The sequence below is a fragment of the Rattus norvegicus genome, chromosome 6, assembly GCF_036323735.1.
Source record: "Rattus norvegicus strain BN/NHsdMcwi chromosome 6, GRCr8, whole genome shotgun sequence".
Lineage (NCBI taxonomy): Eukaryota > Metazoa > Chordata > Mammalia > Rodentia > Muridae > Rattus > Rattus norvegicus.
The window spans coordinates 32983782-33009788 of NC_086024.1; the positions used below are offsets into that span (position 1 = coordinate 32983782).

Below are 26007 nucleotides of genomic sequence, written 5' to 3' on the forward strand. Positions count from 1 at the left end.
ACACTGCTTGCGATGTGATCCAATGTCTCTGGCAGACAGTGGGTTCTGACTCTTGGTTGGTTGATGAGGGAGAATTCTGAGTTTGAGGATAGCATGGGCAATACGGTAGTTCTCATTAAAGGCTACAATATACCAGGCACTGCACTAAGAGTGTTACAGTCTCTTACTGATGCACATGCTTCTTTATGAGGTAAAGGAATTTATCTGACTAGTTTTGCAGTCGGAATCCATTACTCTTATAGCCATTAAGCCACGAGACCCTTCCTTTTTCTAGGATGCGTGGGTTGAAGACAGGGTTGTGAGAATGTTGGAAATGCCCTCTACCATTGTCCTAGCTTTCTAGTGTATCTTCTTATTTAGTTTTCTTCCTGAGTTAATGCTGCTCTAACCAATTTCTTCAAATGCTTTTCTAGAAACTCAAAGAAATACACAAGTATAGTTGAAAACCTGGTAACAAGCAGCGGCAGCCTCCAGGCCAGTCAGAGGCTCAGAGCTGGTGTGTTACACCATCTGCTCATGGCCGTCTGTTCCTAATACCATCTTAAATGGTTACAGCACCACACAGATTCATTTCTTGTCTGAGAGGTTTAACTCCCAGACCTCCAATATGTATCCTTTCTCTTATTCATATTATCACCAGATTTCAATTTGACCAACTTCAAATAACATACATTTTATTTTTTCTTAACAACCCAATTGGATTTATTTTTTTTTCAGTAAATCCAATTTATAAACTAAGTTACAGTTCTCTTTATTAATTTAGTAATTACATGATATCTAATCTAAAACTTGTTTGTATCTCAAAGCACAAAGTCTATATTCCTTTTAAGCTGTAGGTTTCAAAGTGCTCTGCTGCAATCAGCATTCCTTAGTGAAAGGGTCGCTTCCTCGTATCCTAGCAGACCCAGGATGGCTGTTGGATCTTTCACTGAGATCTGGAAATGGAGTGGACACTTTTGGCGTAGTGACTGTGCTGTCATGGAGCACTCTGGCACAAACCTTGGGGAAGAATGAGCCCCAGAGGACAGCACTCACCTGCTGCTGCCCCTGTAGCCGCTGCTGCAGCTGCAGCCGAAGCTGGTTGGGTGCAGCTGGAGGTCTATTTAGAGTCTGCCGGGGTTGCATGCCCATGTTGGGTGAAAAGGTTCCTCGAGGAGGTGTTACTTGAACCGGCATAGTACCCAGTGAAGGCTTCTGTCGGACCATGCCTTGGAAAGGGCCAGAGAGACCGGCGGTGGGAGAAGGAGACGAGTATGGCTGGGGATAGAGGGTGGGCCTGTCTTCCATCATCAAAGGTGGTGTTGCTTGCTGTGGTGGAAATCTCTCAGATAATACATCTAATCCACCTCCCTGTAAGGAAAGAAGCCACAACAATGTATATATAAACAAAGTTCTGGCAACCCATGTGTGTCTATAGAAATTTGTATGTGGGAGAAGTCATCTCTAGCAGGACTTAGAATTCTGAATTCATGCTCTTCAGAAGCTCGTCACCCAAAGGAACCACTGCTTAGAAATCACTCTGGTGGCCACCCAGGCACCGTCTGAACAAGCACCTGTACAAGTTTGTCAATCCCCAGCGCTCTGTCTAGCTCGGCCAGCTCCGTCTCATCTTTGCCACTGAGGAAAGACACCAGTTGTTCCAGAAGGGCCTTCTCATCATTTCTTCCTTCTACTGTTGTTGGTGGACAGAGGAGCTCATCCAACTGTGAGCTAATACATTGGCTATGGGAGCAGAAGGTGAGAAAGGCAGGAGAAAATGATTCAATTTTAAGAATGTAAACACATATACATACATATATGCACAAATCTGGTTTTAGCAAGTTCTGTTACGATGTTGGCAATGAGTTCTAGTACAATGAAATGCCCTACAATCAGTGTGCAGAGATCCAAAGAACATGTTTTGGATGCATTTGCATTGTGTCTGTGTGGGCCTGGGTATATACTCTCCTATGTGCTCAGGAGAAGCCAGTGGCTGATGTTAAGATGCCTTCCTCTGTAGCTCTTCACTTTAGCTTCTGAGCTCACCAATTGGCTAAACTGGCTGGGCGCCCAGCGCCTCTCACCTATGCCTCCCAGACCTGGGATTATAGATACATGTTGGCACACTTGTATCTACTGATTTCTGGAAATCTAAACTCAGGTCCTCAAACCTATACAAAAGTGTCTACCTGCTGAGCCACCTTCCTAGGCACAAAACAACAGTTAATGCACAGTTTGACCACAATTTCCATTCTTTTGTCAACTACTGAGAAATTTCCATATTCTTCCTGTTAGCTTAAAGAAAATACCCTGGAAAATGAACTAAATGTAATTGAGAGGAGAAACACTTTTTAAAAGGCGTATATATTCATTTTAAGTGTCTGCATCTGTGCATAAGTATATGTGTGTGCACCATGATTGAGCAGATTTCTGGAGACGTCAGAGAAGGGTGGTGGATCTCCAGGAACTGAGTCACGGGTGTTTGGGAGCCACCTGTTAAAGGTACTGGGTACCAAACCTGGGTTCTCTGAAAGAGCAGAAAGGGCTCCTAACTGCTGGACCAACTCCCTAGCTCTGTAAAGAGTCCTTAATAAAAGTAAAAGCCAAAAAATTCCGCTAATTTATTTTTCAGATTTATTCTTTTCTGTGTGTGTGGGCGGTGTGTGCACGCACAGGCATGTGTGTGCAAGTGTTTGTGTCTGTGTGTTCCTCCCTCCCTCCCTCCCTCTCTTTTCTCTTTCGTTCATCCCCCCTCCCATCCCCCGTTTTCAGGTTGTGGGACTCAGTGTCGGATTTTCATGCTTGTGTGGCGGGCAGCACTTTACCCAGTGAGCCATGTTGCCAGACCTTAAGATTTATTCTTATCCTATTGACTGTATGAATATCATTAAATACTATGACTGAATCACAATCAAAACAGCAAATCTATTTTATGCTTTCAAAATTGAAGAAATTATTTCATAATATAAAGTGACTATTATATACAAAAGAAGTTAAGTTGAAAAACATTAACATGCTAGTAGTTCAGCCAAAAACCCCACCAAATTGCTCACTGAGTAATTCATGTAGTCTAATCCAAGAGGACATTAATTGATGTATAAAATTATATATATAAAATAATAAAATATTATTACATGAGCAATATGACAAAGAATTATTCTTCTGGGAAAAGAAAAGGGAAAGCAGTTCAGAAAGGTTCCTAAATATATTAATTCTTCCCTTGAATGGCATGGATGAGATGTGGTCTGTGCTGTGAAACCCAGAGGCCTGTAAGTTAGGAAATTACAGCCCGCTGAGATGGAACACTGAGCAGATATTTGCTCTCCTTACAGATCTTGCTCTGAACATAGACAAATGGTGGAAAAAATGACCCAGAGCTGAGAGTTGAAGGCAACCTGACTGGCCCAGGAAGGCCGGCTTATCCACAGGGATACATGGGCAGCAAAGCAATACAAGCGGTGGGAGGCAGAACGCGGCGTGCACACCACACCAGTCTGATGGCGATTACAAATAGACCTGCCTGTGGTCGTGCAGTAAACGCTCTGCTCCATCTAAGCTCGACACATCATTTCATGCCTCCCTTTTAATTAAGCACTCATGTTGATTTATAGCTCAAAATTACTGGTGCACACTGAAATCCAGTCTGGGGAGGGTAGTTCTGGTTTAGAAGCTGGTAGCTGACAGTGTATAAAATAGGAAGCATCTTACTTACTCTTCTGGTTTACTCTGATTTATCGCCGTCACAGTATTATTTGCCCATGGAATCTGATCCCCTGCTCCTGGTTGTCCAAACTGGTTATCGATTGCTTCTAATTCTAGTTCAGGCAATCCTGATTGAAGAGAAAAGGCTCACTGTCACAAAGGAAGACAAGGTAGCATTTCACAAGTAATACACTATACAGGAGAGTAGGAGTTCCCTATAAAGTATTACTTATGATACTCAAGATAAAAAAAAAAAAACCAGGCTGGATTATGGGTTTGGAACCAAAGAAAAAAATATACGCACTTTAAAAAAATTATCTGCAGCAGCTTTAAAAAAATTAGTTTATTTCGTGTTTTGCCTGCAAGTATGTCTGTGTACCACATGCACACAGTGCCTGAAGAGGCCAGAAGAGAGCACCAGATCCTCTGGGACTGAACTTACAGATGGTTGTGAGCCACCTATGGGTGCTGGGAACTGAACTCAGGGCCTCTGGAAGGGCGGCCAGTGCTCTCACCACGGAGCCATCCCTCCAGCCCTATGTAGCAGCTCTCTGAAAGTGTTATGGCTATCCGTAAACTACTTACATTAGAGAAGACTAAAATCCCAGACATTCTGGGACTGAGGAGTTAGGTATAGATACTGACAGTGTGCTGTTGAAGAAAGAAGAAGAAAGAAGGTTCCGAGACACTCTATTTGCCTAGATTCTGTCCCTATTAACACATAAAAACTGATAGAAAATTCTAGGAGGCGCTCCTTGTGTATCTTTGTGGTTCACATTAAGTAGCAAGTGAGATTCTTTTTCTGTTTATAATGGTTCTTTGTAATTTCTAAAGTGAATACACTCTAATCCATCATTGTATGGTCAAAATTGTGCTCTTCTCCCCAAATTCATCATGTGGAAATTCTAACATCTAGGACTTCAAAACATGACTAACTGGAGAGAGAATCTTTGATGAGGGTTTTGTTGCAAATAGGCCATTACTGTGACTCCTACTTCACTATAGCTAAAGTTATAGTCTGTATAAGTCAAGAAGGACATCAACAGCACAGAGGGAAGGTGGCATTCTCAAGATAAAGGGAAAAGACTTCAGAAGAAACCTTCCTTTGACACCTTGGATTCCTAGCCTCCGGATTGAGAGAAAAATGTGTGATGCTTTGTTACAGCAGATCTAGCTAACTAAAACAACTTTTTAAAAAGTAAAAGGGCCTTGGAATTTGCTGCTTTTGTGGTCTTAGGGATGGAAGCCAGTGTCCATGAATGCTAGGCACTGAGCTGTATACCCCTTCTAGGCCTTGGAAGTTTTAAGAGGAAATTAAGTAGAATTTCACTTTCTGGCAATGTTGGACACCTGTAATCCTAGCACCCAAGAAGCTGAGGCAGAAGGATTGCCATAAGTTTAAGGTGAGCTGGTGTGTATAATGAGTTCATGGCCAGCCTGAGGTACATAGGTAGATCTGTCTCAAACCAAAACCAAAACCCCAAGTTCTGCATTTTAATTATGAATGAGTAGATTTGAGGACGTCTAAAAATATACAAAACGCACGAGGTTTATTTTTAACATTAAAATATCTTAACCACACATTTACTTTCGTTGTTTTCAGTGTATTTGTGATTATATGTGCATGTGTGTATATACATACTCAACTCTGTAGGACGGGAGCTCAGAGGTTGACTTTGGGTGTCTCCACTATCCCTCCTACCTCCGTCATTTTTAATAAAAAAAAGTGCATGAGTGTTTTGACTATGCATATGTCTCAGTACTGAGTGTGCTCTCAGTTCAGAGGCCAGAAGAAGGGGCCAGATTCCCTGGGATGGGAGTCACAGACACTCGTGAGCTGTCGTGTGGTTACTACAAATCAAAGCTCTGGGAGCAGCCCATGCTCGTAATCATCATTATTTAAGATAGCTTCCTCACGACCTGGTGTATCACTTTGCTAGACTGGCTGGTCACAGCCTTCTGTGGATCTATCATCTTCTCTCTGGCACCAGATCTGGGCTCAAGCTCTTTATCTACTGAGCCACACACCCCCCCCAGCCTGATGATGAATTTTTAAAAAGACCTATTTATTTTTATGTATGTGAGTGTTTGGGGAGTTTTATGTATACAGTGATGGTCTGGGGCATAGGCACATATGTCTAAGGCTTTAGTCCCTAGTTAGTAGAACTCTTTTGGAAGAATTAGGAGGTGTGGTCTTGTTAGAGAAGGTATATTAATGGGGGTGGGCTTTGAGGTTTCAAAGGCCCAGTCTTCACCCCCTCCTCTCTCTGCTTGCTGCCTGCACATCAGAATGTAAAGCTCTCAGCTAATGTTCCAGTGCCATGTCTGTTTGCTTCCTGCCATCACAGTCATTGACTTACCCTCCAAAACTGTAGATAACCCTTAATTAAATGTTTCCTTTGGTAAGATTTGCCTTGGACATCATGTCTCTCCATAGCAACAGGATAGTAACTGAGACACACGATTAGAGTATGCACCTGGTGCCCTTGGAGGCCAGAAAAGGGCACCATATCTTATAGAACTGGAGTTACTTATGGTTGTGAGCTGACATGTAAGTGCTAGGACTGAGCCTGGGTGTTTTGCAAGAACAACAAGTGCTCTTAACTGCAGAGGCAACTGTCCAGCCTGACACTTCCTTTATATAAATGCATGCAACTATAACTTTTAATTAAACTTAAGTCCAACTGGGGCAAAGGGTATAAAAATCAAGTCCTGTAGGATTCCGAAAGATCTAACAAACAATACAACTAAAACAGTGCCGGGAAATTCCCTCTTGAGTTCTCTCGGGAGCCGTCAGGTTGGCAGTCACAGGCTTCCTAAGGCTGCCTGGCTGCTCTGCTCACCAACCATTTAAGAAATGCAGCCCAGAAAAAGTTAATCATTTCATCTTGACAAGATGTACACGGCTCTTACTATCACCGCCAAGTACTGCAGTAAGAGGCTACCTAACTGATGTTAGGACACAGCATCTTATTTTACTGGTTTTGATGGAAAATGCTAAGAGAATAAGCTAGATAAAATATTGTCAAAATAGCTAGACATGGTGGCATATGCCTATGAGAAGCTAAGGCCAGCCTGCCTTGTCTCAAATTAAAAAATATAAAACTAAACCCCCAAAAGAATGGAGAGAGATTCATGTGTTAAGTCTGATGTCCAGGCAAACATGCATAAATAAAAACAAACCACAATAAAACCTACAACCAAAATCACTTTGGTTCACTTAAAAGTTTTGTTTATATAGGTTGGATGGTTAAAGGAAGTCTGTCCAGGATGACTTCAACCTTTAGACTTCTTTCAGAATGCCAGAAGAAAGTCCTTAGAAGCTAGGAAATACACAAGTTTTCTGTTTGTTGTGGGGGGGGGTCCCCTATTTTTAGTCATGCTTGTTTTCTCACCACAGACAAAAATGAGTATATGTATTGCATGTATGTGTGTACATATATTCTATGTGTGTGTGTTTGTGTGCATGTGAGTGTGTGTGTAAGTAAAACAGAACGAAGGTTATTTTTGGAGAGAGGCAGCTAAAGTGGAGTTAAAAAAAGGAGCCCCCAAAGATAGCTAATAGAGCCTCTGCATATACACACATAATGCTATTCTTTCAGATGACGATTTGCTATGCCCATGACTCCTGGGCTCCAGTCATTCAGGCTGTCCTCCACCATCAGCTCAGCATTCATTTCATCAATTTAAATCTAGCCAAAGAGAAACTCTGTATCCTCACTAGCTAGAGTGAATGCAGAAAAAGGTTATTAAATAATTTAACAACTTTCTGCACTGCAGGGAGACAGATCTTCTTTCAGGAGGTGGCTTCTGCCCAAGTTACTATCTCCAATGGCTGACCCAACAACTTCCCATTCTCACATTCACAGCTAATCTTTCTCAGCTGCTGAAAAGAAAACTTCTGGCTCAGTTTGTTGTATCTGGCTGTAACTGTGCATGGCAGTTAGAGTGTCACTGTTGTCTTTTATTCATTAAGTAAATAAGGGCTGATTTCTTTAGTAAATAAAACTCCCATAAATTAGTAAGAACCCAATAACCAAGTAGATAAATGGTCAGAGATCATAAAGAGATCATGTAAAATCACTGAAAATGGTCAACTTAACTCTGAGTAAAATAATACAGTTTGAAATTATATTGTGAAAACAAAAATCCATCATATTTATAATGATGAGTAAACACAATTCAAAGTTCTGCAAAAGATATGCAGAAATAGGACCATCAGAAGTATGCTCTGTGAGAAGGATCTTGTATTACTATCTACGTATCAGTCCTCTGATCCAGACACTTATAGTTAGAATTTGTACTTCATATATGACCTCATAAGTAATAACTGTCTCCAACATAGGTTCCTCATTAGAGCTCTGTAATAGTAAAAGATACCAATCACCTCTCAGAAACCTTAATCCTCATACAGATACCAAACAGTGCAAATTGGGAACAGCAAGCCATCCAAGGAAAAGGTTAATGTACAAAACAGTCAATGTGCAAAGTATGATGCTTTTTTCCTCAATATGTAGCTCAGTTTGACCTTGAATTTGCTTATGTAGCTAGACTGGCTTTTAACTGGTGATACTCCTGCTGTGTGTGCTGTGTGAGTGTACATACTTGAGTGCACACACACACACACACACACATACACACACACACAGCACACACACACGGAAGATGAAGAGAAGTCTGTGTATGTCATATAGATAATATTACATAGTTTTATCGGTATTGTTTTGCTATCTTGTGTGACTATCTTAATAATATAAATTTAAAAATCCCATACTTTATGTAACATCTAAAACAAGAAAGTACAATGACTCTTTTTTTTTTTTTTCTTTTTTTCGGAGCTGGGGACCGAACCCAGGGCCTTGCGCTTGCTAGGACAATGACTCTTAAGTACTAAAAACTTATTCCATTTGGAACTTCTTACTTTATAGTTATATATTTTAATGCTGTCCAAGTTAATAGGATTTAAAAATAATCACTAAGGAAATATATGTTAAGGGAGTGTAGAAACAACTGCAGAAGGAGCTCACTTCTAGAATTCCTTGGGAACTACTTAACCAGGCTGTAGTCTTTTAAAGGGTCTCTTCATAGTAAACTTGAGTTAAATTTTGAATAAAACAAGCATTCTGGGATGGCAAGATGGCGCAGCAGCAAAGGCCCTTGCTGTCACGATCAAGGCTGACCTCGCCTTTACTTTGCACATCTGATACTCCTGTCTCTACCTTCTGGGATCACCAGCATATATCACCATGATCAGTTCTATGTGCTGCTAGAGATGGAACCCAGGACATTATACATGTGAGACGGGCACTCTGCCAGCTGCACTTCATCCCTATTTGCTGTTATTTCTTGCTTTTTTTAATACTGCAAAACTTTGTTACAAATAAGATCTGGGGAAATCCCTGATCCTATCCAATGCATTAACAACCACAGAGAGCACGGCAGGTTGTTCTTTTAAAAGATCCCATTGAAAATAGTAAAAAGTGGCAGTCCTAGGCTTAGTTGCACTCCTGAGGGAGTGAAACCCTCACACAGCTAGCTGGATCTGAAAGGTTACTGAACCATCCAGAATTTAAAGCTTCATTCCCACACTGAACAGGGAGGAAGAACACTTTTATGGTCCAGCCAGGGTAAACTATCTCTATCCTTTTCATCACAAAATGGACAACTTTGAATGCAAAAGTGAACTCTAATTTCACTTATGTGTGGTTATATGTGGTTAACCTTTCAGTGAGAGTAGCTAATGGGTAGTCATTAACCCAGGTGCCACAGAAGTTAGAAAAGTTCTGCTCAGTGAAGGAAATAGGGCAGGTGGATCATCAGAGAGTTCGTTTGTCAGAGAGCTCAGGTTACCCACCATATGTACTCCTTTCGCTCTGACCTGGAGTAAGGGTATGCATGCTACAGGTTATAGAAGATGCATTAACAAGGCCAGGATCTAATAGAGGAAGCATGAAGAACTTTCCTCATAACCAGAGATCAATCCAAAGGCACACACAGGGTCTCATGCTCAACTTGGAATTTGCAGATTTAGGCTGTTTCTGTGCTGTCATTTCTAGCCTTTTAATTTTATATGGGTACTGGGAAATGAACCTGGGCCCCTCTGCTTGCAAGCACAGTGCCAATTAAACCATCTCTCCAGCCTTGGTATTATTTCTCTGATCAACAAGCTTTGTTAAAAATAACATTACCAACTATCAAACATTCAATTGACTCCCCAAAACAGGGATATGGACGCAGCTCAAAAGGACACTGCAGGGGAGAAGACAACTACTGAGAGTGAGGCCAACCTGGGCTACTCCGAAGGAGTTTGTCTCAAAACCACAGCAAGAGCCCCCAACAAAAGCCCAAAGAACGAAACAAAAATCAGTGAAGTAAGAAAAATGGAGAGAGAGAATAAAAAAAAAGTCTCGAGCTGAAAGGACAGCAGAAGCCCGAGGAGCGGGAGAGCAGACTCATGAAGTCTAAGGACAAAGCACAGATGGACACAAGCGGGTGCCCAACTCAACTAAATTAAGGCAGGAGATTCTCCTGAACGCGCTTCTCAGAAGAGGATCAGAGCAACCCTGAGGAACAGGACACGGGTTGTTGCTGGGACAATTAAAGGACAATGAACAGCTGCCACCAGACCTCTGCCCTGATGCAGCTGACTCTGGAATGTGCCCATGGATTAGGGTGGTGAGTCTGTGACTCATGGTAGAAGTTCAGCCCAGGGAGTCTCCTGTGGGTGCCAGGGCTGCCACAAGGAGGCTGCTGTTGCAGACCTCTATTCCCTCTCGGCAACTGAGAGATGAGGCCTCTCTGGTCAGAATCTATGTTCACTGCCAGGAAAAGAGCTTCCTACTTTAGCTAAAGAAACATGCTAGCTACCAGAATTTTCAAATTCCAAGTCTTCCAGTGCACACTGAGAGGCAGTAAAAGTTTACCACTCAAGCAGTGTCAACAGCAGCAGAAAGAAGACAAACAAATTTAGTAATGAAAGAAACTTAGAAAAAAAAGTACTAGTACAGAAATGGATCGACCATGAAGTAGCTACAATAGTCGTCTGGATTTGCACAGCTTCCTCCATCCAGTAGAATGCTACTGTTGAGTGAGGTCTGACAGAGCAGAGACTGGTAGGCAGGGTGCCCAGGCCCCTCCAATGTGAACTCAGTACTTTGTTTTCTATTCTCACACACTTGGGAGAGACCCCCATCCTCACCCCACCCCCACCCCCAGTTTGGGCGTTGACCCTCTTAGGAAGACAAGACAACCTCAGGAGGAGGTTCTGGAGTCAGTGGAAATCTAACCAAGTCACAAAGCTCTTTGGGGCCAGGAGTGGGTCCTAGTATTCAAAGATGGGAAGCTACTAAAGTGGATGTAGCTATGACGGGGACAAGCAGAAGTGGCTCTCAGTGCACATCAGCAGCAGGAGCAGACAGGACTCACAAGTTCAGCATGCTGCTACCACCTAAGACCTGTTTGATCAACCCTGGCATTGGAGGGCCTTCTAATGGGAGAAAGGAGCTTCTTTAATTCTCCTTTCAAAGTATTTTACTTTTATGTATATGAATGTTAGCCTGCACACAATACATGTACCATATGCATGCCTGGTACGTGTGGAGGCCAGAGGAAGGCAGCAGCTGAGCCCTGACATTGGAGTTACTGACTGTTGGAGGCTGTGAACTTGGAGTCTCTGGAGAAGCACAAGTGCTCTTCATTACTGAGCCATCTCTCCAGCTCTGACTTCTCCAGTTCTTCATTGTCATTCATAACTTCTCAGTATTTTTAGTACTGCTTTACTTTATTTTAAAAAGAATCTTTTGTTTTTTCTTCTAAAATTATTTAATTTCATTTACATGTTTTTTCTTTTATTTTATACGTGGACATTTACCAGCAGAGCGGGGGTTGCAGTGACACTTCCCTTAGTCCAGGTGAGCTGCACTACAGAGGCTTTTTGCTCACACTTCTTCCTCTTCTGTCCTCTTCCCTTTCCTGGCTCCCTCCTTGACTGAGCTGTTTTATTCGCCTACCATGAATTCTTAACCTCATAGTTTATTTTATATTACTTTTGCACTTTCTTCTAGTAACTGTGGCTTGTTTTTTCTTTTCTATCATATTTGTTTTTCTTCACTACTTTATGTAAAGGAGTTTCTACCTCCATTTTCTTCTCTTTTGAAAAGTAGTGTAATCCGCTGGTGACAAACTCCTGGCTGGCCCTGGAGACAGGTGCTGGCTGTTTTGTTTGTTCTTCCATCACTTTTACATCCTTTTCACCTTTGTTTATTTTAAGTGATATTGGGTATAGAAATTAGCAGTTTTTGGTTATTCATTTGATATCCTGTGTCATTTTCCTTTGTTTTAAAGTTTTATTTTATCACTGGTTCTAATTGTTTTCAGGTAATTTGATATGATGTCTTTCCCCCTTTTCCGTTGTTCATAGCATATGCCATTTCCCCCTCTCATTTCGGGTTCCTCCTACCTCCGCCTACTTGGTAAATGTCTCCAAGAAAACACTGGGCTGTCTCGGCTTGCTGGGAGGCAGAGGGGGGAGTTTGAGGCCAGTCTGGTGGATATCAGCACGGTCCCAGAGTAAGACTGTCTCAGAACCACAAGACGGAACAAGATCAAATCAGTCCTTTCTACCTCACAAACAGAGCTAAGCGAGGTTGGTTGTAGAGCTGGCCTTCTGTGTTGCTTTCTCAGAGACCATGATGCCACACTGCAGTGTGAAAAGAACGATTTCATGTGTCTATTCATTCCCCAGGGTTTATAGGGGAAGAGCTGTCTAGAGTCCACCACTGCTATAATGCTTGGAAGCCCTTTAACTACAACACAGCCTCATTTAGCTTCTTCTAATATTACTTTTGGAAACCAGTTTACTACATGCAATTCTTATCCCTTTCTCTCTCTTTTTTCCCCTCTTTCTTTTTTCTTCTTTCTTCCTTTTTATTTGCTTGTTTGCTTGCTTGAAGCAGGGTCTCACTATGAAGTCCTGGTTGACCTAGAACTCATTGTAGAGACCGGGCTGGCCTCAAACTCAGAGATCCAGCTGCCTCTGCCTCCTAAGTGCTGGGAATAAAGGAGTGTGACACTGTCTGCTGTTCTGCTTCCTTTTACAAGCAGGTCTTTATTAAAGTTGTGATAGTCTCTGGCTCTATCTTCTCAGTCAGTGCTCCTGTACTGCTCACTGGGTAAGCTCAGTGCAAGTTTTCTCAGTTCTAGAAGCCGTCTCTGTGTTGGTCAGGTGGCTTCTGCACACAGTGAAAAGGGTCTTTTTTTTTATTTATCCACGTCTTACATCTTCTTTCTGGGCATTCAGTGTCTCCTGAGAAAACCTCTCCATTCTCTCACACTTGATAGGGAAGAGGAACAGGAGTTCTAATAAATTAATGCATAGATTTTTATTTTACCTATTTATTTAGTCCCATGTCTTACTGGATTCCCACCTGGGCTAGATTCTGGAGGCTTTCAATTTCAGTTACCAGAAACTTTGATTTCAAACATTTATTTATTATTATTTGTTTTTTAGGGTCTTATGCAGCTCAGGGTAGTTTCCATATCACCATGCAGCTGAGGATGACCTTGAATCCCAGATCTGTACCTCTCCACTGCTAGAATTACAGGCATGAGTTACAGTGCCCAGTTCAGCCATTTCATCAAAATTCTACTTTGTATCTCAAACAGGGTAAGACTTGGAAATTCATTTCTTTATTAATAAATGGAATGTAAAGCTTGAACTTAGCCTTCTGACTCCTCCTCTAGAGGTCCTGACTTCTGAAAGGTCCAGTGAGAAGGAAGTAAGTGAAGACCCATGTTGGAACCCATTCGACAAGAGGAGAGGATGGAAGAATTCTAGAACATTCCAGAGGTTTGCTTCACTTTCAAGGTCACACAGTGGTTTTATCATTAATTTTTTTTTCTAATTTTGAAATCTGATATGTGAAAAAAAGATTGCAAATTCCATGAATTGCAAGTATTATAATATTAGTCTATTTTATTTAGAAGAATGCTAATCAGTAGTGACATATTTTAACACTGTGGTCTCCTAAATAATATTCCATGAAAATCTCATTCTATGTGGTAATGCATATTACTTGAGAAAAGCAATTCTATAATATAGAGAATTTCAGAAATGCTTGTTAAAGAAATATGAATTGATTTCTCTAATTTAAAACCATCTGGAAACTTTAATAGCCAAGTAAAATTTCATCAGGAAATAATGGGCATGCAGTAGTTGTTTAGGGTATTTTGAAACAGAATCTCTTCTTTTTATAATTTATAAAACTATTATATTTTTGGTTGTGAGTCTAGCCTTTAATGGCTGAGCCATCTCTCCAGCCCGTCACACTCTTTCATGATAAAAGTCTTGGAAAGGTCAGGAATTCAAGGTCCATACCTAAACACAGTAAAAGCCATATACAGCAAACTAGTATCCAACATCAAACCAAACGGAGAGAAACTTGAAGCAACCCCACTAAAAACAGGGACTAGACAAGGCTGTCCACTCTTTCCCTACCTATTCAACAAAGTACTTGAAGTCCTAGCCAGAAAAATTGAACAACAAATGAGGTCAAAGGGATACAAATTGGAAAGGAAGAAGTCAAAATATCACTATTTGCAGAGGATATGATAGTATATTTAAGTGACCCCAAAAGTTCCACCAGAGAACGACTAAGCCTGATAAACACCTTCAGCAAAGTGGTTGGATATAAAATTAACTCAAATAAATCAGTAGCCTTCCTCTATTTAAAGGATAAACAGGCTGAGAAGGAAATTAGGAAAGTGACACCCTTCATAATAGTCATGAGTAATATAAAATACCTTGGTGTGACTCTAACCAAGCAAGTGAAAAATCTGTATGACAAGAACTTCAAGTCTCCTAAGAAAGAAGTTGAAAAAGATCTCAGAAAATGGAAAGACCTTCCATGCTCATGGATTGGCGGGATTAATATAGTGAAAAAGGCCATCTTGCCAAAAGCAATCTACAGATTCAATACAATCCCCATCAAAATTCCAATTTAATTCTTCATAGAGTTAGAAAGAGCAATCTGCAGATTAATTAGGAAAAGCAAAAAACCCAGGATAGTGAAAACTACTCTCAGCAATAAAAGAACTTCTGGGGGAATCACCATCTCTGACCTCAAGCTGTATTACAGAGCAATAGTGATAAAAACTGTATGGTATTGGTATAGAGGCAGGCAGGTAGATCAATGGAATAGAATTGAAGACCCAGAAATGAACCTGCACACCTATGGTCACTTGATCTTTGACAAAGGAGCTAAAACTATCCAATGGAAAAAAGATAGCATTTTCAACAAATGGTGCTGGTTCAACTGGAGGTCAGCATGTAGAAGAATGCAAATTGATCCATTCTTACTGCCTTGTGCAAAGCTCAAGTCCAAGTGGATCAAAGACCTCCACAAAAAACAAGAAACACTGAAACTAATAGAAAAGAAAGTGGGGAAGAGTCTTGAACACATGGGTACAGGGGAAAATTTCTTAATAGAACACCAGTGGCTTATGCTCTAAGATCAAGAATCGACAAATGGGACCTCATAAAATTACAAAGCTTCTGTAAGGCAAAGGGCACTGTCATCAGGACAAAATGGCAACCAATAGATTGGGAAAATATCTTTACCAATCCTATATCTGATAGAGGGCTAATATTCAAAATATACAAAGAACTAAAGAAGTTAGACTCCGGAGAGTCAAATAACCCTATGAAAAATGGGGTACAGAGCTAAATAGAATTGTTAGCTGAGGAATGCTGAATGGTTGAGAAGCACCTAAAGAAATGTTTAACATCCGTAGTCTTTGGGGAAATGCAAATCAAAACAACCCTGAGATTCTACCTCACACTAGTCAGAATGGCTAAGATCAAAAACTCAGGTGACAACAGATGCTGGCTGGCGAGGATGTGGAGAAAGAGGAACACTCCTCCATTGTTGGTGGGATTAAAGCCTGGTACAACCATTCTGGAAATCTGTCTGGAGATTCCTCAGAAAACTGGACATAGTACTACCTGAGGACCCAGGTATACCATTCCTGGGCACACACCCAAAAAATGCTCCATTATGTTCATAGCAGCCTTATTTATAATAGCCAGAAGCTGGAAAGAACCCAGATGTCCTTCAACAGAAGAATGGATACAGAAAATGTGGTACATCTACACAATGGAGTACTACTCAGCTATTAGAAAAAATGACTTCATGAAATTCTTAGGCAAATGGATGGAACTAGAAAATATCATTCTGAGTGAGGTAACCCAGTCACAAAAGAACACAAATGGTATGTACTCACTGATAAGTGGATATTAGCCCAAAAGCTTGGAATACCTAAGAAAAAATTCACAGATCATATGAAGCCCAAGAAGATGGAAACTAAAATGTGGATGCTTCATTCCTTCTTAGAAGGGAGAACAAAATACTCACAGGAGGAAATACAAGGACAAAGAGTGGAGCAGGGACTAAAGACAAGGTCATCCAGCCAGAAGCTGGAAAGAAGCCAGATGCCCTTCAACAGAGGAATGGATACAGAAAATGTGGTACATCTACACAATGGAATATTACTCAGCTATCAAAAACAACGAGTTTATGAAATTCGTAGGCAAATGGTTGGAACTGGAAAATATCATCCTGAGTGAGCTAACCCAATCACAGAAAAACACACATGGTATGCACTCATTGATAAGTGGCTATTAGCCCAAATGCTTGAATTACCCTAGATGCGTAGAACAAATGAAACTCAAGACGGATGATCAAAATGTGAATGCTTCACTCCTTCTTTAAATGAGGAAAAAGAATACCCTTGGCAGGGAAGGGAGAGGCAAAGATTAAAACAGAGACTGAAGGAACACCCATTCAGAGCCTGCCCCACATGTGGCCCATACATATACAGCCACCCAATTAGACAAGATGGATGAAGCAAAGAAGTGCAGACCGACAGGAGCCGGATGTAGATCGCTCCTGAGAGACACAGCCAGAATACAGCAAATACAGAGGCGAATGCCAGCAGCAAACCACTGAACTGAGACTAGGACCCCCGTTGAAGGAATCAGAGAAAGAACTGGAAGAGCTTGAAGGGGCTCGAGACCCCATATGTACAACAATGCCAAGCAACCAGAGCTTCCAGGGACTAAGCCACTACCTAAAGACTATACATGGACTGACCCTGGACTCTGACCTCATAGGTAGCAATGAATATCCTAGTAAGAGCACCAGTGGAAGGGGAAGCCCTGGGTCCTGCTAAGACTGAACCCCCAGTGAACTAGATTGTTGGGGGGAGGGCGGCAATGGGGGGAGGATGGGGAGGGGAACACCCATAAGGAAGGGGAGGGGGGAGGGGGATGTTTGCCCGGAAACCGGGAAAGGGAATAACACTCGAAATGTATATAAGAAATACTCAAGTTAAAAAAAAAAAAAAAAAAAGACAAGGTCATCCAGAGACTGCCTTACCTGGGGATCCATTCCATATGCAGCCACCAACCTCAGTCACTATTGCTGATACCAAGAAGTGCTTACTGACAGGAGCCAGATATGGGTGTCTTCTGAGAGGTTCTGCCAGAGCCCTACTGATACAGATGAGGATGCTTGCAGCTAACCATTGGACTGAACAAGGAGTCCCCAATGGAGGAGTTAGAGAAAAGACTAAAGGAACTGAAGGGGTTTGTAACACCATAGGAAGAACAACAATATCAACCAACCAAATCCCACCAGAGCTCCCAGGGACTAAACTACCAACCTAAGAATACACATGGAGTGACCCATGACTCCAGCCATAAATGTGGCAGAGGATGGCATTGTCCAGCATTAGTGGGAGGAGAAGCCCTTGGTCCTGTGAAGGCTCATTTCCACATTGTAGGGGAATGCCAAGATGTTGAGGTTGGAGTGGGTAGGTGGGAGTGGGAGCACCCTCATAGAAGCAGGGGGAGGGGGATGGGAACATGGGCAAGGGGGGGGAAAGGGGATAACATTTGAAATGTAAATACATAAAATATCCAAGAAAAATAAAATTATAAAAAAAGACTAACATTCAGGAGAGATATTTGAAAAACATGCTGTGACCCAATAGTGCATTTCTGAGTGTTGTTATGTGTACTCTGGGTAAGAACACAAACCACTCTCCTTACCACCAACCACTCACTGTAACAACAACTACAAAAGAAGGGGTTCTACTACATTAGAACTATCCAAGATTGGGTGTCTGCAATCCTCGTACTTAGAAATGAAGGTAGAAGGATTAGTGTTCATGCTCATTCTCAGCTACCAAGCGAAGTTTGAGACTACTCTGGGATTCATCAGGACTCAGTCTAAAAAAAATGCACGATCTAAAGACTAAAGACAACTGTTTCATGTTTAGAGTGGCATTGTGAAAAGATGTTTCATTCCTAACAGACAAAAGTGTTCTGCAATAATGGAGCAAGACAAAGGGTTAACCCACAGTCCAACTAAACACTTAAAGTGACTTGCTTCCCCCAGCACGTACTGTTCAGCCTGGGAGCAGATCTGGCAGGGGTGGGCTGAAGTGAAGCGGGCAGGATCTCCGACTTGATGTTCACACCGGGGACCGCACCATCCATTCTGTCTGTCTCACACAAGCCCGGCAACTGCGCTGCCTTCTCCAGTGTGGGCAATAACTGATCAAACTGGTCAAGGTCAGCTGAAAACTAAGAGGAGAAACAACAGTTAGAAGAAATGTGCTTTATGATTTCATCTGAGGGAATGTAGAACAAAGGTGTTTTCTTCAACTCTAGAAACCAAATTGGCAGAGACTGAATTAAGAAGAGATAGGAGTGAAACTTTATTGAAATTACATCTTCTGGTGCATGCCTAATCCTAGCACTCAGGAGGCAGAGACAGGGGGATCTCTGAGTTGAAGCCCACCTTGTTCTACAGAGCAAGTTACAGGATAGCCAGAGCTATACAAAGAAACTCTGACATAAAAAGCAAACAAAAACACATCAACAAAAAGAAGTTACATGATATCTATTCAACTAGGGAAAATCTAGACTATGACATAATAGTAATATTATACAGTAACATTTATATCTAGTATAGCTTGGTAGGAAGTATGGATATAAGAGAAGGATGGGCTGGAAAGATAAAAAGATGACATGCTATGATGCATCGTGGTGCTTTGTTTTTCTGTCTTAGCTTTCAAAATTCTGTAGTACAAATTTGTATTATATCTTTTTAAATATAAAAGGAAAATTTTTTTTAAAAAGTGTGAGAACTTCAAAGATCTCAGAAAACCCAAGAATTTCACAGACTAGAGAGTCTGTCTGAGGTTATAGATATAAAAAGAAAAAACTTTTAGAGTAGTAGTATACTACAGTACTGTGGGATAATTAATTAGCACAAATGTCAACCCATTTCTGTTTCACCATTTTATTGAACTAATTTTTCCTTTTAGATTGTGTAAGTAGAATTCCAAGTATGCCCTTTAATATCCCTTTATATGAACATGTCACAATGAAATTATCCATTCTCTGTAATGGAGTTTTGGGCTATTTCTAGTTTTTGGCTACTATAAGTAATGCTCTGTGAACAGTTTAAGCTTGTCTTTTATTACACATGTGTAAGAAGCACAAACCACATGGGAAAAATGGACAAATTCAACCATATTAAAATAAAATTTGCTTCATAAAAACCAAGACAAAACAAAGTAATGAGAACAACCCCCCCCCCCCCAATGAAACCACAAGACACAGTGCAGAGGACGCCTGCGACGTATAACCAGCAGTGGACCACTCCTCAGACACACGAGGGACACTTACACAGAGGCCAACAGACAGAGGACAGCAGATTTAAAAATGGCTAGACTGGGGCTGGGGATTTAGCTCAGTGGTAGAGCGCTTACCTAGGAAGCGCAAGGCCCTGGGTTCGGTCCCCAGCTCCGAAAAAAAAAAGAATCAAAAAAAAAAAAAAAATGGCTAGACTGGCAAGTTACAAAAGAAAGAAAGTATCTAAATGATCAATGGTCATTTATCAGAAAATGTAAAGTAAAACTATGAACTACTACATTATAGCTCCTAGAATGGTTTAATTTAAAAGACTGACAATACCAAGAACTACCAAGGATAGAGAACAAAGACAAGGAATGGGAAACAAAGACAAGTAGAGTGGGAAAACCACACACCTACTAACAATGAGTGTATGCACAATTTAGGATTATGCAATTCCACTTCTAAGTATAAACTCAACAGAAATGTGTACACATGGCCACTGAGACAGATGTATAAGCATATCTGATATACAGTAACATGATTTTATAAAGATATTTTAAATTTTAATTTTCAAGCTTGATAGTTTTAATATACCTAATGTTTAAGACTGTGTTTCTGCTTAAAAATATTAGTTTTATTGTATTAAAAATATGGGTCAAAACATACAAGTAAAGAGACACTGAAAATATAGAGAGCTTAGCCCAGGGTAGTTAAGAATGTTCCCAGGTATAGAATGTATTAAGGAAGAGAGATAGTTTAAGAGTCAGGGGAAAATTAAGCTGCTTCAGGAAATTCAAGGGCCTGAGCATTGAGTGTGACCCTTGTCTCCCAATGGAGAGTCCTAATAAGCTGCACTGTGAATGTGCCATTTAGTTGTAAAGGGCTCTCTACCTACATGACGTGAACGCTCTTAGAAGGAAAGGGTCTCTTTTATGACGTTCTTTCACAGTTTATAAGCAATTGCTCAATAAACAAATCTGCCTATTAACTTTCATACCAGCTCCACCACAGATGCTTCTAACACTTATGAACAGCTTCTTTTCACTTCTGTCTCAGGACATGTTGAGTAAAGGCAGTGACCTGCTACCCAGAATAGCTAAGTTCCCGCCTTCTACTGAGGGTGCTCAGAAGCAGAAGACAGGAAAGAGGCTTAGGAGCCGCCTTCAGCAGGTCAGTCTACCTGTGTCCTCACACTTCGCTCTTATTTCATGGACATCAGAGCTTCCTCAAATTAGCTGTTACCCATAATCCTTTGAAGAACTTCCTTCAAAATGCATATGTTCCTGGATTCTGTCCTGGAATGGTGTTACTATATGAAGTTGGGAGGAGGGGATGAGGACAGGTGTACTTTAAAATGTCCTGAGACACTGGGTGTGGCCACACAAGCCTTTAATCACAGCAGAGGTAGAGGGGTCTCTGAGTGTTCAAGGACAGCCTCGTCTACATAGTCAGATCCTATAGCTACTACATATACTACATATATATCCTAGAATGGCTTACTTTAAAAGACTGACAATACCCGAAACAGTCTTAAGATGTAAACTCCATCTATAGAAAAACAGTAGAAGGAATAGAGAGGAAAGAAAGAAGGCCATCATTTAAAAAAATGACACAGGACCATTGCAGCCTCTAGAGTTTTACAAGGAATGCCTGAGGGCACTCCATGGCTTCAACCTCTAAGTCAATGGTTTTCAACCTTCCTAATGCTGTGACCTTTTAATACAGTTTCTCACACTGTGGTGACCCTCAACCATAAAGTTATTTTCATTGCTACTTCATAACTATAATTTTGCTACTGTTATGAATTATAATGTAAATATCTGACATGCAGGCTATCTGGTATGGGACTACAGGTTGAGAACTACGCTCTGAGAAGAGAAGACAGGATAAGAGCCCATCCAGATCTAGTCTAGAGAGGGAGTAGAAAAGGCAAAACGGAAGAAATAAAAGCCCATTCTATGAAGCAAGGATTCACCCACCTGGCTCTGGGACTCGAGTTTAACCTCCTCGGGAGCAGGTTTGGTCACTGGGGCTGGGTTTGTGTTACAAGGATCCATCTGCTCTTTCTTCTCCACTTTGACCTTTACGTCATCCAGGCTCAGGTTTGGAGTTGATCTTAAATCTTTCTCATCTTTGTCTAAAAGGTAGCGTAGGAGCTGATGGTCTTTTGACTCTTTTTTCTTTGAAGCATCCAGTTCTAGTTTTATGCTGGCACTCCCCTGGGCTTGTCCAGACACTGACATAGCAGTAGAAGCTGACGCACTGTCCTTCTTTTCGGGTTCCACAGACAAGGTGGTGATGTCTGAGGGGCTGCCCTCCTGTAAAAGCCGATGCAGAATTTTATGCCGCTCAGTCAGAGAGCTGTGGGAAGAGGGACAAGTACCTCCTGAGGGGTTAGAGGAGGCGGAGCTGGAAGTGCCAGTGCAGGACAGGACGTCTTTGCAGCTCGTGTCTATGTCAGCATGCCGTAACTGCTGCTCTGCGGTAGTCGTCAATAGCTGTACTAGTTTGTGACTAGTTTGAGAGTACTTACTGTCTCCATCTGAGAGTCTGTCATTGTTATGCAGAAGTCCTGAGTCCAGAGGCTTGCCTTCGTTAGCACTGTTGTCTGACTGAATCATTTCATTTAAAATGGATGCAATCTCTTTGTTGTCTTTGGACTCGGCTTTTGCTGGTTGCATACTTAATCTGCTAGGTGAATTCTGTGAGCTCATCTGCCGAAGGACTGGAGAGCCGGCAGAGAAGCCAACAGAATTATTGGGTCCTTCATTCATACCTTGTAAAGATGTTACTGGGATATTGGAATAGGATCGGTTATTATTACTACAGGCACCGCTAGTGATGCCAACCGGGGAGCTTAATGTTGGAATATTTGGAGGAAATGAATTGTTTGACATCCTGGCCCTTGTTGCCAAGCCAGAATTAGCTTGTCTCCTCGGAGACATGAACTGTGCGAGGGAAATTCCTGTACCTTCCATAGGAGAATTATTGAGGTTTAAAGACGGATTACTGCTCTGGGAACCTGCCTGTCCCTGGCTTAAGGCAACGCTGGCTACAATCTGATTTCCAGGTGAGCATCCAAAGCTCCCTTGGCTGCTGCTAGAGTTACTGTGACTGCTGCCGCTGTTAAGGTCTGTGCTCTGCTGGCGGTTTGCTCTGGCAGAGACCATGTTGTTGTTGGATGGTGGCAACGTGGATGAACGGGTCACACCATGGGCTGGAGAGATACCAGGATTGACTGAGGGGTTTATTCGGGGAATTGACATTCCAGAATTAGTGTCATCTTGAGGAGAAAGCCCACTGTGCTCCCTAGGGGAAAAATATATTATTATTCAATCATTTTAATCTGCTTTTATTAGATTTTCATAATGATATTATAAGAAAGGCCATCAGCCTCATTAATGTTCCAAACTATCAAGTAGAGGTTCTGCATCGACCTAAATTAAGAGAATCAGGGACCTGCCACTACCACTGAGAGGGGCAGCACCACTTCCTAGGAAACAGTGCCTAAGGATTCTTACGTCAGTGACAGCTTCAGTGCTGTGAGAAACAAATTGGTGTTGGGAAAATATGCAATAGATATACTAATACGCTTATCTAAGATTAATATAAATAATTATGATTGCAGTGGTAATTTACTTTGAAGGAGAAACTTCCCATATCTTTATTTAGAAAGCATTTTATTTATGGCTCCCCTGTTACAGCTTTTAAGTATTTCAACTCCAAAGAGGAAGACTGGGTAAGGAAAATACTGTGTTGCTGATGCAAAAATTAAAGAGGGTGATATGTAGACATAGCAGATGTTTTGGAAGAGAAATCACAATATGAAAAAAAGAACTGTGCTAATTCCACTCACAAGAAAAATTTCAACTAAAACTAGAAAAAGTCAGAATACTGAACCCAGGTTTAACTGAGTTCTTTACTCAAATGTGTAACTATGACAACAGATTTGTGACTGGCATTACCATGTTCCAATGCACAAAACATCAGATGGAAAAAGATGAAGTGAGGGGGAAATGTCTTTGTTCTTAATGCTAAATTATATGCACTTATAACTTAGGGCTTCTTAACAAACAACAGCATAAAAGGACAATTTCATGATTTGCTATGTGCATCAGTATAGATCTCACTTAGAAATAGGGAACAAATTAAAAGCAATACTGAAAGACTTCAAGTTGAGAGTTTAATGAGTAAGGCTTCTATGATAAACTGTCAACTTGAACTCAAGGGCCATAGATGTCCTAATAAAGCGCATTTAAAAACAAAATAGCAATGCTATCAACTTTGGAATCTCTTCTAAGGCTGTTATGTGCTCATGAAGAATGTTGTAAATTTTTAGGCACCATTTTGTTTTCACCCCCTAAAAAATGATTTCTCAGTCCCACCTTTCCTGTCTCCCTTTATGAACAACAAAGCTATTAGGTAACAAAACTCTAAAATCCAATATGGATATACTAATAGATAATTAATATTAATTATGGATATACTCATCAAGCTATTCTTATGCTAACTTAGAATTTCTCTCCAAATAAATAGTACCTGTCGATGATATGAATTCCCATGATGAAAGGCTGCATGTCAGGACTTTGAGGGTAGCAAAGTTTACACTTGGTGTGGGCGCTAAGCATTGTCCCATCATTCAATATGAATCTATAGGATGGGCTGGAGGCAGTGCCACGAGTCATCACTGTGTCAAACAGAAGAAAAACCTAGTTAAAATTCTGACACTTGAACGCTGGGCAAAGGAGAGTTACCAAGTCTTATTTTTAGCAAGAACCTCATTGAAAATGCCCTCCCAATTGCTGCCTTCTCTGACTCAAAGAGCAGTTCAGAGATTTGGGGAAGGGGGATTCCGGCTAAGATATACCACTTGACGGACTTTAACAGTCTAATCTGAATGGCTGCCTCTTGACATAAAGTAGGATTGTGACAAACACCAACCTAATAAAATCTTAAATCTTTCTATACTGGGCAAGTTATCCAAATTTATTGTCTCCATTTAAAATACTGGGAAGTACTTTTCTGCCTTTTGCCTTTAGTGTTATCTTTAACAAGTTTTCTTTTATTATCTTTGGCTGCCTGGTGATTTACATTATAGCTCTACTGAGATATAGTTCACATACCATGAAATTCACCCCCTCTGTTTTAAGTGATTTGCAAAGTTCTTCATTTACTGAGGAAATCAAATCCCTTAGGTCCCCTCTGACAAATTATTACACATATCTATATTATTTTAATGTTATAATTTTTGGGCTTGCCATATAACCCAAGTTGGCCCCAAATAGTCACTCCTCTTGCCTCAGCCTGCTAAGCACTAAGATTAAAAGCCTGTTTAATGAGCAAATTAAGATAAAACCAATGCCTACTAGTAAGGGGGGAATGTAGGCTGTCAGTGAAATTACTTTACAAACAGTATCACTTAACTTCTGTCTTAAACAGCAGGCAAGAGCGTAACCACTGCGGGAAGTGCTTGTGAATTGTGTAGAGACTGTCCAAGATTGAAGAACTGAAATGTCACTGATGTTTTAGTAACACCGTAATTCTATCCTGACGCTTTCTAGACTCAGCAATAGAAAAATTAAAAAGATCAAACCCACCAAAATACAGGAACTATGATCACAAATGCCTGCTAATGTTTAGTTTGTAAGAAAGATGTTGAGGACATTTTACTTCTTGAGGTAAAGTCTCTGCATATAGCCCAGACTGGCCATGTAGCCCAAGTGGGCCCCAAACACTCACTCTTCTTGCCTCGGCCTGCAGAGCACTAACATTAAAAGCCTACTCAGCTACATTTTGAATATCACTTAGAAGAGATGTAAAATGGTCAATAAATATTTTTTCAAGCTACATACTACTGGAGAGAAGAGAAGAGATGTTCTCTTTTTATCTCGGGCATCCAGCATGGACTGAGGAGAGAGAGTGCTGTCAGGCACCAGGATGACATCTGCCTAAGTGCAGAAACCAGGACAGAAAGTGCACTTTCAGCTAAGTCACTGCCGTGCTGGCCAAATGTAGTGTGGAGAAATTAGTATTTAATAAGAAAATTAAGGATCCAAAGAATCTTTAATGGATATTGATAATTTCTGTGGAAGGGTATAGGTAAATTTTTGCTATAGTGAGTCCTCAAATTATATTAACAATCCAAACTGTTTATATCTTCAAATAATATGCATTTAGAAAAACACAACTTCAACAGAAAAGTGGCATTATATAATCCACTATTAACATTAGATTTTAAAGGGCCAGAGAAGGGGCTGGGGATTTAGCTCAGTGGTTAGAGCGCTTACCTAGGAAGCGCAAGGCCCTGGGTTCGGTCCCCAGCTCCGAAAAAAAAAAAAAAAAAAAAAAAAAAGAACCAAAAAAAAAAAAAAAAATAAAGGGCCAGAGAAAACAAATAACAAATCTTTTTGTTTTTTGTTTTTTTTTTGGTTCTTTTTTTTTTTTTTTTTCGGAGCTGGGGACCGAACCCAGGGCCTTGCGCTTCCTAGGCAAGTACCACTGAGCTAAATCCCCAGCCCACAAATAACAAATCTTACATGATTTTACTTACTCCATTTCCCACCTTATCTTGTTCATTTTGCAAATCTCCTTATTACATAGGGGGATGGACAGTAGCCACTTTA

General features: G+C 41.0%; 1 protein-coding gene across 9 annotated transcripts in view; it reads right to left on the reverse strand.

The window, feature by feature from the left end:
* Window positions 1-26007, reverse strand: part of Ncoa1 (nuclear receptor coactivator 1) — a 277740-nt gene that overhangs the window by 31692 nt on the left and 220041 nt on the right. For all 9 annotated transcript variants that reach the window (XM_039112177.2, XM_039112179.2, XM_039112182.2 and 6 more), the window contains 6 exon segments: window positions 23924-24071; window positions 21364-22693; window positions 18145-18325; window positions 3692-3809; window positions 1554-1722; window positions 1036-1350 (listed from right to left, as the gene is read on the reverse strand). In XM_039112177.2, coding sequence (XP_038968105.1) covers window positions 1036-1350; window positions 1554-1722; window positions 3692-3809; window positions 18145-18325; window positions 21364-22693; window positions 23924-24071 — 2261 coding nt within the window.